This window comes from Anguilla rostrata, chromosome 13 (assembly GCF_018555375.3).
Source record: "Anguilla rostrata isolate EN2019 chromosome 13, ASM1855537v3, whole genome shotgun sequence".
In the NCBI taxonomy this organism is placed as follows: Eukaryota; Metazoa; Chordata; class Actinopteri; order Anguilliformes; family Anguillidae; genus Anguilla; species Anguilla rostrata.
Genome location: NC_057945.1, coordinates 34,222,673 through 34,237,799, shown reverse-complemented (window position 1 = coordinate 34,237,799; position 15,127 = coordinate 34,222,673). Strand labels below are relative to the sequence as shown.

At 48.3% G+C, this 15,127-nt stretch overlaps 2 protein-coding genes across 6 annotated transcripts; both read right to left on the bottom strand.

The window, feature by feature from the left end:
- Positions 1 to 79: 79 nt before the first annotated feature.
- On the bottom strand, positions 80 to 5,301 carry LOC135237944 (probable transmembrane reductase CYB561D1). The gene is made up of 3 exons (XM_064305528.1): positions 4,521 to 5,301; positions 3,634 to 3,671; positions 80 to 2,313 (listed from the first exon to the last, which is right to left on the bottom strand). Exons 1-3 carry the CDS (start codon positions 4,675 to 4,677, stop codon positions 1,810 to 1,812), a joined length of 699 nt encoding a protein of 232 aa, XP_064161598.1. The 5' UTR covers positions 4,678 to 5,301; the 3' UTR covers positions 80 to 1,809.
- A 717-nt stretch (positions 5,302 to 6,018) lies between these two features.
- On the bottom strand, positions 6,019 to 15,110 carry atxn7l2a (ataxin 7-like 2a). Of its 5 annotated transcripts, none has more exons than XM_064305517.1 (10): positions 14,977 to 15,110; positions 13,539 to 13,610; positions 11,939 to 12,245; positions 11,220 to 11,452; positions 10,885 to 10,967; positions 9,521 to 9,744; positions 9,048 to 9,219; positions 8,127 to 8,248; positions 6,978 to 7,809; positions 6,019 to 6,307 (listed from the first exon to the last, which is right to left on the bottom strand). In XM_064305517.1, exons 1-10 carry the CDS (start codon positions 15,104 to 15,106, stop codon positions 6,290 to 6,292), a joined length of 2,193 nt encoding a protein of 730 aa, XP_064161587.1. In that variant the 5' UTR covers positions 15,107 to 15,110; the 3' UTR covers positions 6,019 to 6,289. The 5 variants fall into 5 exon arrangements, with proteins under 5 accessions (XP_064161587.1, XP_064161585.1, XP_064161590.1 ...); XM_064305515.1 differs by having other exon boundaries at positions 9,048 to 9,234; positions 9,533 to 9,744; XM_064305520.1 differs by having other exon boundaries at positions 9,048 to 9,225; positions 9,533 to 9,744.
- Between the last annotated feature and the right edge of the window lie 17 nt (positions 15,111 to 15,127).

Genomic DNA, 15,127 nt, shown 5'->3' with positions numbered 1-15,127 from the left:
TGTCAAACTGAGGAATCCTGAAAAGACACCAATGACGCGTTGTAAAATCCACAGGCAGAAAAACACACGTCCAAACCCAGATATTTAAGATCTTTATCAGAGCAACACACAGCAATCAGACAGGCTTCTGCCAGTCATAAATACGCAACCATTTAAATAGTCAGTAGACGTGCATACAGATAAGCTTGAACATTCTTTCAGTTCAAAACCCTGAGAAATACTTTTCACTATCAAGTGTTCTTGGGTCATAGACAATAATGTGCTATTGTACCATTAAAATAAATGTTATAGCCCAGGGTTTAGGAATAAATTAGCAAAACTCTTACTTTTTTTTTTTTTTTTTGATAAAGCAACATGCTGTACTGCTGGAAGATGACAAGCAAATATATTTAAGGGTCTTGTGCAGGCTCAAAGATATTGACAGCCGTAACTGCACACTGCAATGAACGTCACAATAAACAGGGACATAAAACTGCCATCGGGCCAATACCTTCATTTCTGAAGCAGTGAAACGCAGAAGTGAAGACCTTTAATGGATAGATTGATTAAATTTAAACACACAGGGCAGTGCGCTAATATTTTGGAATTATGATCAGCTTCTACAACCTGGATTCCATCAGTACTCAACAGATTGAAGCCCCTGGTTTCCTCCACTGCATTTCATTTCATGAGACTGGAGTGCCGATTTCTGTCCAGTATTTACTCTGCATTACTCTGATCAGAAAGGACCCTTCCAAAACCCAGTCATCCCTGAGCAGTCCTTACCATTACCTGACTGAAAATGACTGGTGAGACATGTCCTGAATAAATAAATATTCCTTAATTAAATATTCATCATGTTACAAACTGTACATCTGCACGATCAGATGAAATACCTGCTTGGTGCGTGTGAGCAATCAGACAGCACAGTGAAAACAAATGGCCATCACTTCCAGCTCCCTCCCAGACAGTGTCACAGTTCTGAGCGCCCTCAGTTCCAGTGACATCACCAGCATTGTGTGCAGAGGAGTCTGGCTCTGGTCTAACTTGGCTTTGAAAATATTACGTAATGTGTTCCTTTATTGTGGGCAGCATATTAAATTAGTCTTTGATGCAAGTGCCCCTTTGAAGTATGTTTAAAATTTGCCATTTCAAGCAAGCAGCAGCCCCCTTGTAAACTCTGACCTGGATAGACGAATAAGAATTCATAATGGGTTGCCCGCATGTCATTAGGAAATGTCAGTGCCTTTCAGTAAACTGGTAAATCTGGTGATAAATCATAACCGGCATTCTGTTTCTGTTGTGATCTCTTAGCAGAGCTGTTTGAGTGCTACATTCACAACGCCTTTGTGTGCAGTTGTGTTTCTGTCAAAATAGGCTTGGCTCACATAAAAATTTGGGGGGGGGGGGGAATCGGGGGAAGATTTGGACCCCATCGTCCCACTCGAGCCTGCTTCCATCGCTGCCCATAAACGCAGCGATGTGGGTGCCTCACAAAAAGAAACGGTTGAATTAAAATAACGCATACAGTAGAAAATACCCTGGCCTTCGGTTAAAAAACACAAGTTGACAAATGCCAAATTTGCTCCCTAGGTAACATGTCACACGTGTGCTAAAAGCAGCCCTTAATTTTCAGTTACAATTTCTCTTATCCAAACTATACAGGAAACATCACATAATTTTGGGTGCTCAGTCAGTATGTGCTAGAATGTGCAAATTTTTCCAGGGAAGGGAAGGTTTTAAATGCTGTTTTCGTCGAGTGCAGGTCCCGCGTTCGGTCACACACGTCAGCCCACGCGTCCGCACCGCCTCAGAGAGAGAGAGAGCCGCTCAGGCGGTGATCTTCTTCTTGGGCAGGTGGGCGTTGGTGATCTGGTTCATCACCACCAGCGCAGGGAAGAGCGGCAGCAGCAGGAAGGCGTACCACAGCAGGCCCTTGACGGTGGCCTGAAACCAGTCGGTGAACATGGCCAGCACCACGGTAACGGTTGCCAGGAGATAGGCCAGCAGCCCGCAGGTGGCGTGGTAGAGCCGCAGGCGGCCGTGGGAGGAGACGTGGAGCAGCTCGGGGAAGAGCAGGCAGAGGCCGCAGGCCGCCTGGAGCGTGGTGGCCACCAGGGTGCCCACGCCCAGCAGGCTGTGCCAGGTGGCCAGGTGGGGGCGCTCCAACGCCCGCTTGCTGGCCACCATGAAGCCCAGGCCGGTGGCCCCGCCCAGCACCACCAGGGCCTGCAGGAACCAGTGCAGGCGCACCTTCCCCTTACGGGACTTAAAGCAGAATGGGGAGCCCTCCGTGGAGAAGAGCAGGATCCCCTCAGTCATGCACAGACAAAACTGAGAAAGAGAGAGAGAGAGAGAAATGAGAGAGGGGGAGGAGGAATCAGAATCATGAACGGGGCCAATGAGAAGAGGGAGGGAAGAAGATGAAAAGAGGGAGAAAATGGAAGATGAAGCCGTAGAAGGGCAAAGGGAGGGTGGAGAGAGAGAGGGAACAGGAGGTAGATTACATTATGTCAGTATCAATTGCATGAAGTTGAGCGGCACTGTAGTGTGCAAGATTTACAGTCGGCTCGCATTGTAACGCGAGCTGAGGGTTACAGGCGTCCCCGAGTCCGCTAGAGCCGTGCGAGGATGAATGGGCTTCAGTAGCGCACTCACTGCGTACAGTAAGACACTGTGCAGTTCAGGGCCGGACAGCGCGCTGGAACACTGGAAACGGTGCCCTAGTCTCGGCCTTGAGATCGCCGCAAATCATGAACCCTCAGGCGTTTCCTTATACATGAGAACAGGAGACGCTCTGTCTTACGGCCCACGCGCCCTCCGAGCCAAACGAAATCAATCCGTCGTGCCGAAACGCAGAGGGCGAGGCTGTCTCCAGCCTGGGTTTCGGTGTGTGCGATTCATTATTCACGCGGCAAAAATGCATAATTCATCCGCTGGCCACAAGTTAAAACACCAGGCACTTGGGGGTGGTATCTGGATGTCCGAGCACCTGCCCCTTTGATTTGATAAAGAATGTGTCTGTATTATTGTTGCTGTCATCAATTCGTTCATTTTTAATCACTAATATTGTTAAAATACATTTTGTACAATAACTAGGTCTTGTAATACAATTTTTCTGGGTTGTTGTGCACTGTTCTTACTTTCAGCACCTGCCCTTAAAAAGGTCTCTGCGTGGCTCTACTACACTCTCGAACACACATCTGCGCAATGCTTACGCACATGGTAAGGATGTGATGGGGACAGCCTGAATTGTAGGGGATTAGACCTGGGCAGGGAACAACATTGCTTATGTCAGCACGAAAATATGGATAACTTTGAATCGTGGAATACTAATTGGTGTGTAGATGTTAACAAAATTATATAGACAAGATATTAATATTTTGACGTAAGGACTATGAAAACTAACATTTGCTCCCTTGGACTTGGAAGTCAAACACGGGTCCATTATCTGTACAGGCAAACGTCTTCCTTCTGATCTAGCCTTTTTGTGAGCTGTGACCCACCAGTTCAAATGTCAGCTTGTAGTCGACAGGACTGCGTACCTCTGCTTACGCGACGTTAATTTAGAAAATTGAGTTTGTGGCTTTTGCCCATAAAAAAACTCTGGATATAGTATTGCGCATTAGGCTCATTGCGCGTGGAGATACTTACAGAGATAGACATGCATACAGGGTGCCAGGAGAAGAGACCTGGAAGGCAAAAACCATTAATAATTAGGAAGTGTAATAAGCCTAGTGTTAATATAAAACTGCTTTAAAATATTAAAACATTTTGGTGCGGTAAATTGCTACAAATTAAACAAAATGCTGGTTGACTTTATGACATGAAACTGCTTCAGTGGATGTCGTGTGTTGTCAAAGCTTAAAAGTTCTGATGACAAGAAAGAAGGCGGAGGCGTAGAGCGGAGCATGAATAATCCATGAACTCTCTAAACTGGGCCTTTGTTAACGAGCGGTGCCGTCACTCCGTTGACGTCTGGCTTTGTAATTCCTGTCCAAGCTTTGTGTTGTCTTTTATGGTTTAGAAAATGGCTTTCTGAAGTCTACCCTCCCACAGAAACGGGAATAGAGCACTGTCGGGTGTTTTAAAGTCGATGTAGCTTAACTCTAAAACCGAGCTGGAAACGCACAATTGTCAAGGGAAAAGAACTCGTGGGAAGAAGTTCCAGTAACATACAAGTTCTACCTAAAACTATTTCTAAACTCGCAATTATAAAATACGCAGACATATTGCCTGTTTTATTCACATATTGTACGTATCATTTTGCTAATTCCCCATGCGTAAAAGTGACACAGAGCATGTAAAATCGTGTAATATTGTAAATTAAATGCTCAGATTGCTGAAGAAAAAACATTTTCATCATAATGTAAATTTATCGTACTAAAGTCGATGCTTTCCGCATTATCTTCTGCCTATGGCTGTCAGTCACAATTAGCTACTATTAGGCTACAAACAACAACAATAAGATAGTATGCAAACAATTGTATTATTTACGACATTTATTTTCGTAAATGAAAATGAGACGCAAACCAACTTACTTGTTCCTGGTCGGGAAAAAAGACACATTAATATCGTAAATCCCAAGGAGGCGACGTGTGCAGCGATCACGGCCACTCTCCGCATCCACACATAGAGCCAAAACTCGCTCATCCCTAAGCCCTCGCCGACCGGACTGTACTCTACGTCCGTCCGCATCGTTCACTGTAGTCGTACTGAAGACAGTTCAGCTGGGGTATACATTGTAGGCTACCACTGGAGCAGCCGGCGCGCGTAGTGACACTGAAAATGCTAGCGCATGATCACAAAACATCCAAAATCTCTGCTGTTTAACACCTATGTGGAATAGCCGGTCGTCGCTGAGTCTATACAGCTAACGCAACTGTACGCTTAACCTGTCTAAATGCGTTAGATAACGTCTATCCTGAAACTGCAATGGGACCAGACGGTTAAGAGTGCAAAGTATTTAGCCATAGTTGTCTGACTGTGATGCAGCACATCGTTTAAAATACGAAGTAAGGTGCATCGACACCTCTAAGATATCCTGAAATCATTGCAGTTCTGCAAGGTTCGTGAACGGCTTTGCTGAAGTGTTCAAATCCGTCAGCCAGGGATTAGTGTATATCTCCGTTGTCGGCGTTTGGATTAAATATACATCAGTACTATCCCGAGTTCTCAAGGGCATCACATTCCGATAGCCACATCGTACAGTCAGGTATACTTTTTTCCGCCTTATCTCTGCTACCTGAAACATAATACGAATTCAGATGGCTTTTTAAAAACCCACTTCCTGGAGACGACGGGGGATGGCATAGGCTACAGTTGCTTGTGGACCTAAAAAAAATGGACCTACGTCATAGACAAAGCTACACTTCGCCCTTGATGAGGGAGACATCTATTGGCGACTTTGTCAGGGATGTACAGTAGGCTACTTCAGATAGCCTATTGGAGACTTAAGATACACGACTCCTGGAATGCGTTTTTAGATAATTATCAATTGTTTAAATCTGTTCTTTAACGCAGGGAGTGACCGTCATGGGAAACGTTCACACGCTTGCTTTTCAATAACCCCTCGCTTTAAATGTAGCCTAATTACTTGAACAAGGAAATTGTGTAAATACATGAAAAGGTAAATATATTGTAGATAATCTCTAGTATTATGACACATTCAGTTCGGCATGTTGTCAGACAAGGTCTAGGGGTGTGACAGAACTCGGTCATCAGGCTTGTTTTTAGATTAATATAAAGCTCTGTATCTATTGGTTTGCCCATCCTCTGCATGTTCCCTGCCATTTACTCCAACATTACTTCGACATGATGTAAGTCAATCTTGACAGAAAACTCGGTAACCAGCACCTAAACCCACACCCGTACCCTTTCTACTCACTGCCATCTCAGAAAAGGTTATGTCATTTGCATAGTCTGGATTGCCAGCTGGTATTTAGACAAGGCACCTTTATACACGTTCAGTCACTTATTTTTTGACAGGCAGAGCGTAGAAGCTCCAGTGAAGTCAGAATGAGAACACGGACGACTTCAGGTGTTGAGGATATTTTAATCCATTCTCATATATCAATTCATTTTCTTCTGTTTAGCAGCATCACGGGTAGGTCTTGAGGTATTTCGATTTTTACAAACGCAGGCGATCACGCATCCGTTTGTCAGTCACGCACACACACACACACACGCACGCGCACACACAGGACTTCAGCACTCAGGCGTAAACACTCTTCTGTGGTCCCGTGTCCTCAGTCAGTGGCAGTAGACTGCCGCAGGCTTCTACTCCTGGTGTCTCGTAAGGCAGGCACTCTTAGTGGTGCAGTTTTGGCTGTTAAGGGGGAGAAGGAAGCAGACATTTTGTTAGTCATTTCACACAGCCCTCACACAGGAGAGCTCCCGACACCAGCTTTCAGCAAGCAGCCCTCGATAAAATTGCAGTTACTCATCACTTTCTCTTTCAGCAAAATAATGGATATGTTTGTAGGAACTTAAAAATGCCAATTTACAGTTTTAGTTTAAAATAATAAGGAAATGTTCTGAGAACACTAATCCCTTCATTTGTTTTGGTGTCTCTGTTGTTACACCTTTCAAGAAAAACTGGAGATTTAAAAACAAAAACAATATTTTTAATACAATTTATAAGCTTGGCCATTTGTTAGAACTCACCGTTAGTAAATTACGATATTGTGTGTGGGTGATTTAAGTGCAGGCCAGGGGTTTCCAATCTGTTCCGAAAAGGACAGACATGGATGCAAGGTTTTGTTTGAGTTCTACTTGTCAAGGTCTTGATTAAAGGCCATGACTGGTTAATTAATAGAATCAGGCGTCGTAGTGCCGGGCTAGAACAAAAACCTGCACCCACGCCGGCTCGTTTCGGATAAGGCTGGGCACCCCTGATGCAGGGCATTTCTGTCCTCTGATAACGCTCAGTATGGTGGGTAAAATTGGCCAGGTGGGCTCCGTGTTAAAACCGATGCCCGTTCTGCCAGCGAACCCACCTTCTGCGTGCCGAGCTTCTTCTCCAGGCCTGTGGAGAGCGCTCCCCCCGTACCGTCCTTCTTCCAGGAGAAGAAGCCGGAGTGAGAGGAAGAAGGCATCCTGTGAATTTTGGGGGGCGAGGGACCGCCGCCTTTGCACGTCCTGCCCAGGCCCTTGTGGTCGTAGCTGACGGCCTTGCTGTGCACCCCGGAGTCACCCCCCCGGCCTCGAGAGGCGGGGTCGGGGGACAGACGGACAGGAGGGGGGGCGCGCTTGAACAGCCCGGGGGAGGGCGAACGAGGCTCTGCCTGCGTCCGCGGTCTGTGTCCGGGCGAGAGAGAGCCGTTGATTGGTCCGTGAGGGGAGGGGGCCGTCCTGCCCGAAACGGGCAGCCGACCCGGCCCCTGCGGTACGGGGGTGCCAGCGCTCCGCTCGTGGCGGGGCGAGCCGTCCTCGTGAGGGGACGCCCTCCTCTTGCGGGACGGGGCGCCGTGCTCCGCCTGCCTGAGGCGTGTCTGCTGCTTGCTGGGCCGGCCCACGGGGTTACGGGGGCGGGGGCCCACGCCCGAGGGCGAGGGGGCGTTGGCAGGGACGGGGGACGCGATTGGACGGCCGCCTCCTGTGCTTTCGGAAGGGCCGCAAGCCGTGCCAGGGCTCGGGGAGCAGTTCTGCGGACGCACCTCCTTCCCACCCCCATTGGAGGAGGAAGTCCTGAAGGAGGAAGCGCTGTGATTTCCCACCCCTCTGGCAGTGCTGACTGTGGAATGCTGGGAAATGTAGTCAGTGCTGGCAGTGACCGAAGGCCTGACTGATGTGCGCTGGGACTTGGCGTCTGTCGCTTGAGGCATTTTCCTACAATTGAACAGAAATCACCAGTAACATCAGGATCGCATACTAACCCCAGACACCGACCAATACAAGAGTGCGTTATAGTTCTAGTTTATATCAGGGATACTCAAATCTGGCACAATAAAAGGTCAATAGTACTGCTGGTTCTCTTTTCTGACTGACAGTCCAATAATGTCACCTATCAGGTGACATTAGTTGGTGCGACAGGTGTGCATCAGTCCCTGATTAGAGGGCAGGAATGGAAACCAGCAGCACTAGACGTGAGTATCCCGGGCTTCTATCAAGCAGAAAGCAGGGAGAAAGAGAAAGAGGCAGCTCACCTCCACAGGTGGGCACTGAGGTGCCGCTCCACCATGGCACTCACAGCAGACCGCAGGTGGTGCAACCGTCGGTCGAAGGTGAAAACGCCGCGGCCAATGGCGTGGCTGCCGAAGGAACAGAGCTGTCGGGGGTGGGGGGGGGGGGGGAGGAGAAGGTCACATGTAAACACAACTAAGGACAGCCGAAATGGTCTCAGAGACTGACTCAAAGGCGTGAGTACACTATGCTTCAATCATGCTGTCAATGCTTTAAGTGGTGCACTCCATTACTTCTAATGAAAAGGTGAAGACATAGACCCATAAGGATTATTCTGTGCTCAGGGTAGAATATTTTGCAGGATTATAGGACAATGCCCCCATTTATTTGAATATTTATTGTGGTAGTAATCTAACATATATATAGATTAGTTCTCTTAACTTACAATATGTATGTTAATATGTATAATATGTGTGTTTTTTTAATTTCAGCCATGCTTGACTAAACTGGTTTTGGTATTTGACATTGCCTTAAAATTCACATCAAGTATTTTACCATCATCTCATAGACCACAAAAAAAAAGACTCAACTATGGGTGCTTGAGGCAAGGGAAATGTGGAAATAACATCGTCCTCCATCTTTCAACATGTTAAAAAGATCAGAAAAAAGATGCTCAAGAGCCCAAATTCTCATGTACCAATGCTTTTGTATGTAACAGTTCTTCCACATCATTAGGAGTATAAATACATTAAGGAGCCCCTTCTCACATAGCAGGTCATCACAAGCATTGAACTCAGGGGGTTTGTATCAACACCTGTAGGCTGTTTCATTTCTCTGTAGGCACTGGCACAGGTTGTCCTCTAGGGGGCACGGTTGTGCCATAGTGTCACTAAGTTCACAGAGCTGGTAATGAAAAGCCTTGTGAAGTCGACGTCTTGCCATACCGCCAGTGGTTTGGGGTGCGCCGGGGTGGAGTGCCAGTCGGGGGGCTCCTCCTGTCCCTCCCCCTCGCTCTCCTCGCTTGAGAGTCGGCTGTGGGCAGGAGGCGAAAGGGGCTGGGCTTCCTGGTCCTCCGGGCGAGCCCTCTCCTCCTCAGGGGCGCTCTCCGAGGACGTCCTGGACCTGCAGCCACTGGACCAAACCAACGTATCAGAGAATCTGGACCTGCTGCCATTGGACCAAACCAACGTATCAGAGAATCTGGACCTGCTGCTATTGGACCAAAACAACATTATCGGATAGCCTGGACCTGCTGCCATTGGACCAAACCAACGTATCAGAGAATCTGGACCTGCTGCTATTGGACCAAACCAACGTATCAGATAGCCTGGACCTGCTGCCACTGGACCAAACCAGCATATGAGACAGCAGGACCTCTCAGCCCACCCTGTTACAGTAAGCACCAACTTTTGGCGACGTCATTCCGCACCTGAACACTGTGCTTTTGCCGAGTTGCCTTCTGCAGTGCGGGGGCCCCGTTTTGTCCCCGGAAGGCTCGGGGGCGGGCAGGCAGGCCTCCGCCCCCTCCCGGGATTGGGCGGACCACTCCCGGGCCTTGGACCCCATCTTCAGCTCCGCGACCAGCTGGTCAAAGTTCTTGCTTCTTCCCAGCACCTTGCGTCGCTGATGGATGGAGTGGATCTGAGCAAAAAGGTAAGAGAGACCCCGTTAACCCGAATGAATCCGCATCGTCATCGCGTGTTCCAAGAACTCCAGTGGCCTAAAGCACAGGGACGCTGCCTGAGCTGGCTTTGTGTGTTCCACCGCTTTAGGGAATAGCACACGGGAGTCCATTCTCTCTTACGGGACCTACATTTATACAACTTCCCTCCATTACTGCAGGTCTGTACACAGCTCGTCTCCTGAGAACAGCAGACCATGGTAAAACGGGTCGGCAGTGCAGTGCAGTGTAGTGGTTAGGAAACTGCACTGCTGTTGTACCCTGGAGCAAGGCACTTATAACCTAGATTGCTTCAGTAAAATATCCAGCTGTATATCACAAGATTTGTATGTGAAATGCGAGCTGTGTATGTCACTCCAGATAAGAGCAGCTCCTAAAAAACCTGTTAAGAGTCCCATTCGCCTCCTTGCCCTTATTTTCCCCCTTTTTCATTAGGTTTCCTGTAACTGGACGGTGACCACGCTTCCTGTAGGAGACTGGTGACCACACTTCCTGTTTTCACTCAACCCTGTTTCCCAGAAACGGAGGGATACGCTCACCCAGGTTATCTCCAGGTCATGTGCACTTTGTGCTACCATTTCATTGACTAAGCTGATCCAGGGCTGGAAATCAAGACAGTTCCAGCTCTTATCTTAAAGTTAAACCCAGCTCCCACAGGAAAGGCTTACATGTAGAAGCCCCTGCACTGACAGTGTTCCCAGGCCACCACAGGGCCATAACCCTTAAATGCTCGTTATTGCTCTGGGACAGGTGGCCTTTTCTTTTTCTTTGGTTTCGCTTAGCTGTGGCCAGTTTGTGTACATCAAGCAATACAAACAGGGTTCTACAGTGCTCCCATTTTAGGAGCGTGTACACCTGAAAATTCATGTGCTCTCACGGGAAAAATTAATTAGGAGCACCTCTACTAGTTGGAATGCATTTGTGTGCTCCTAAATTTTTCAACTTAGTAGCACATGTGCTCCTTGGGGAGAAAAAAAAGTTAGCTTAGAGCTGTGATAAACCCTATGAAAATCACATGCACCTACTGCACTTTGAATGCAAGCTACCACTGAAATGAAATAATGTTGAGTTATGAAGTGGAGAAGGAGGGGGAATGTTACATTGCAAGTCAGCAGCCGGGTACACAGCATCTTCCTCTCTGGGTCCAGCACCCCACAGTGCTTGTCCAGATCACATTCTTTCCCTGAGAGAAAGAATGCAAGACAGACAGGTGTTTCAAAAAGCGTTTCCTAGGCCTTCGTTTCTCCTGCAGTCCGCGAGGCGACCGACTGCACTTGTGGTCTATGCCCTCCCCCATTAACCATTTCCCGCCCCGGTCTTAATGTTGTTCTGCGCAGTTCAAACAGAATGCGCAGCTGAGGGAACATGCACAGTACAGCAGGGGGGGAGAGGACAGGCAGCTCCCGTGCAGAAACGGGGGCCGCCGCAGACTTACTGGACACTTTCTTGTAGGTTCTGGGTCCGCGGAGAGGGGCCAGGAGGTTGGGGGAGCGCCCCGGCTCCCCCCGGCGCTGGAGGGGTTTCTCCGAAGGGGGTGTGGTGCCGGGCGGAGTGCCCCCGTGTGGCCAGGGGGGGTCCCTGAGGCTGGGGGCCGGGGACTCCGGTGGCGAGTCCGAAGGGGGGGGCTGCTTGATATTGCAGTTGCTGGGAGGGGCCGCCTGGGACACCCTGTCCGAAGGCGAGACGTTGGATGGAGATGAGAGAGGCACATAGAGAGAGTAGGGACATTAAGCACAGAGGTCTGAGAATGCCTCTCCTTTAAAATTGTGCCAGATTTCAGAGGGAAATCTTGAAATTGTTTTTGAAGGGAGGAAAAAAGCGCTGAAGAGCTACTCACCAGCTAACACAAAACGTTCTCACAATGTAACTGTAATGCTCTGTGAATGTTACAACGTTGCCACTACATGGCAGCAACATTTTGAGAACGTGTTGTGTTAGCTGGGCGGGGAACAGTCACTTCCTGTGAGCAAATGTCACTTTCAGAGGTGTTGGGATCAACAGAGCGCAACGCACTTCACAGGCACAAAGCAATGCGTTAAATCGCAGTTGATTTTCAGCGCTATTTGACTGTTTAAAAACACAGTAAATCTAAGGGTTCCTGAGCCTTTTGTGACCTTTTTCCACCCCAAACATAGCCTGTGGTTAGCTCCTTACCCAGCAGCCACCTCCTGGGCCTTGCCGTGTCTGTACTGGGGTGCAGTCAGGAGGGGCTGCGGCGGGGCACGAGGGGGTCCCGCCCCCTGGTGCCTGCCGTCCCGTGCCGCGTGGGACGTCCCGTGAGCGGATGGCGGCCGGGGCCGCTGCAGGGGGGCGTGGAGGCGGCCGTGCGGCTTGCAGAGGGGCCCGTGTCGTCTTTCGCAGTGCTTCTCGAAGGCCTGCGGCTTCACCACCTGTCCGCAGTGGCTGCACACCACCAGGTAGAAATCATCCTGCGCCGGGCACTGTCCGAACACTGACATATCTGCGAGAGCACAAACGTCAGGGGGAGAACGCGCGGTTACTCGGTGCCTGGAGCATTCCCAACACATCCCCAACGCATTCCCAACACACTCCCAGCACATTCCCGAGGAGTGAAGGGAAGTGCAGGACTTGTGTTTCAATTAATCTCCACTGCCTATTGTCATCACCTGCCCAGCTCAGACACACAGCCTTCTGAAGCTAGTAAGCAGCATGACCTTCTCGTGTGCTGGAGATTTCCCTAGACTTTCCCTAGGCCACATGCATAATTAATGCTCTAAATGGATGACAAACACATAGATAGTCAACAAATTCCAAGTGCAGGACTGATTAGGAAACGATCTGCACTACGACGATAGAACATTACACTCTGGGAACTGAATGTAAAATGTAAAGAGGGATTTTATAAGGATAGGCTGTGCCCATTTCTCATTAGGTTTCCCACAATCCATTGCATCTCTTCTTTGACACGCCTGTGATTTCAGTGTGCACAAATATGGACCAGCACAGAAACATCCAGGCAGAAAGACGCTTGTTCCAACAGAGCACACACACAACATTTCACCCCAAAAGGCTAGCGTCTTCGTCTAATCCATAAAATCCTGAAAGTGAGCACACTCAGTTCCCCCGGGGTAGTGACAGATCATTTAGAAAAGGCTGTAGAGGACAGATATGTGTCTGAAACCGAGTTGTGCCCAGACTACAGGTAGATGTGGAGATATCAGATACCAGGGAAACGCAGGAGGCTGTAGTCTATCACAGCTGCTCTGGCAGACAGAGCCTGGCGCTCCCCAGTCTGGGGGTGGGTGGGGGGAGTGGCACAGAACCCCCCCTCCCCTCACACACACACACACACACACACACAGTAGGGCCAGGTGATATGTGGCCCATTCAATGTTCAAAAACCCCAGAGAAAGGGGGCACAAAAAGGGGAAGAACTGGGATTTTAGACTAGCTCTTTTCTGATATTAGACAGCTCCTTTTTGGGCTGCGTTTGATTATTACAGGCTAGGGGATTTTTGCAGCATGAGAAGGTCAAGTGCAATGACACAATCAAGCAAAAACCACCAGTTTAAGTGAAGTCCCTCTATCCCCCTTCAGTGTTAGCCTCAACACAACAAGCCAAGAGTCAGCATACAAGCGACGCTAAACAACTGAAGCAGTTAGCACAAGCACTGGTCAAATTACATTATCCACCAGTGTCTATATGACTCCTTGTAACAATACTTTGCTGCTACACATTGGGATGGCAATGGATAATCCCAGGAAAGATGGTGAGAGTGAATGTGGCACACACCCTCCCTCTGCAGTGTCATGGTATCCATCTTTTTCTTCCCATTCTTGCTGCACTCCTCTGCATCAGATCCAGCTGAAAAGACACAATGGGGATTACACAATGGGGGCAGTTGTTCGTCTTTGTGTATATTTTACACCAGAGCTGTTCAGAGATTTATCTTAAGTGAATCTCTGCTGTGATGATGAACACACCACCATTATAAGGCCTAGTAGAATAAGCTAAACATTATACCTAAACTGGCAAACTATGAATTCACTTAATGTGCCTCACTCACAGCTAGGTGAGAGAGAGAACTACTTGTGTGAATAGCATACAAAGTTTTTATTGTATTTTTTTGTTTCTCATAACGGAAACCAAACGATTTCCAGCGAGCTACATGCACTGATACAGAACAGTGGGTAGTGTGCTGACTTGGGTGTGTCACCCTGTAATTCTCTAAGAAACTGTTAAAACCATCCAGGCAAACAGTCACCTAACAGTATTAAAGTCTAGCTGGGTAACGGATTTAAAGCAGCCGGATGTTGTGCTTTAAACAAATACTGCGGACGTTAGCCAGTTGTATTCTGAATAACAAAAATTGTGGCACAAGTTGCGGATAGCAGCCGGCAAGATCGCACCGGAATAAGGTTTGGGCAACTTTGTCGAGAGATGCTTATTGAGTGACTGCGTGTTCTTCAAACTATTTAGCTAGCGTTATTTACCAGGCTAGCTAGGATCACTGGTAGCAAAATGGGAAATGAAAACTTGGGGTGTGCAATTGACTTTTGGAGGGATGCCAAACAATGAGATCGACTAGCACATTCCAATCGGCATAAACATAAACCATCTTCCTCGTCTTGACAGTGAGGCACGGCTTGAGGGCTCTTCCACCACCCTAAACCCAAAAATAATGCGACGTGCAAACAACTAAAATAGATTTATGAGCACAAAACACCACCGACCGGTCATATCCAACCATAGTCGCTATGTGGTTGGCAGGTAGGTAGCCACAGAAGCTACCCAGCAACCTAATGGTAATGCTACATAATCGGACTCCTCCCCCGGCTTCTGCATTCTCCATTCTCGTTAAAAGCTGGCTAGAAGTTATTTAGCTAACGTTAGCTGGCTAGCAATTCACACGTCTATGTTCTACTGGTACTAGCATAACACGGTCATTTGTTTCACTTTACAAAAATGTCAGAAATCCAATACATTGTTTCCTGGAAATCAACTTGACATTTAACATGCTTCGTTACTTTTTAAACGCATGCTTTATATGCGCTAGGACCCGGGAGAGTTCCACAACTCGAGTCGACATACACATCCAGCGCTAGGACCCAGCGGGTCCTTTGTTTGGGTTATATGGTCAGGGTGCTGTGCGTTTCCGCGAAAATAAAACGTAACTTGGCCTCAGTTCCAGTTGAAATGGTGCATTGTTCATGCCGAAACCATCACTTACCATCCGACACGAAAACATTTGCTCTTTCTACCCAGGAACTCCAGCTTTGACCCACAAAATCATCGAGACTGGGGACCCGCCGATCCAGGGCAGCCATTACTGCTACTGCGCGTTCACGCACCGCCACCATCACTGCGCGAGCACGAACCTT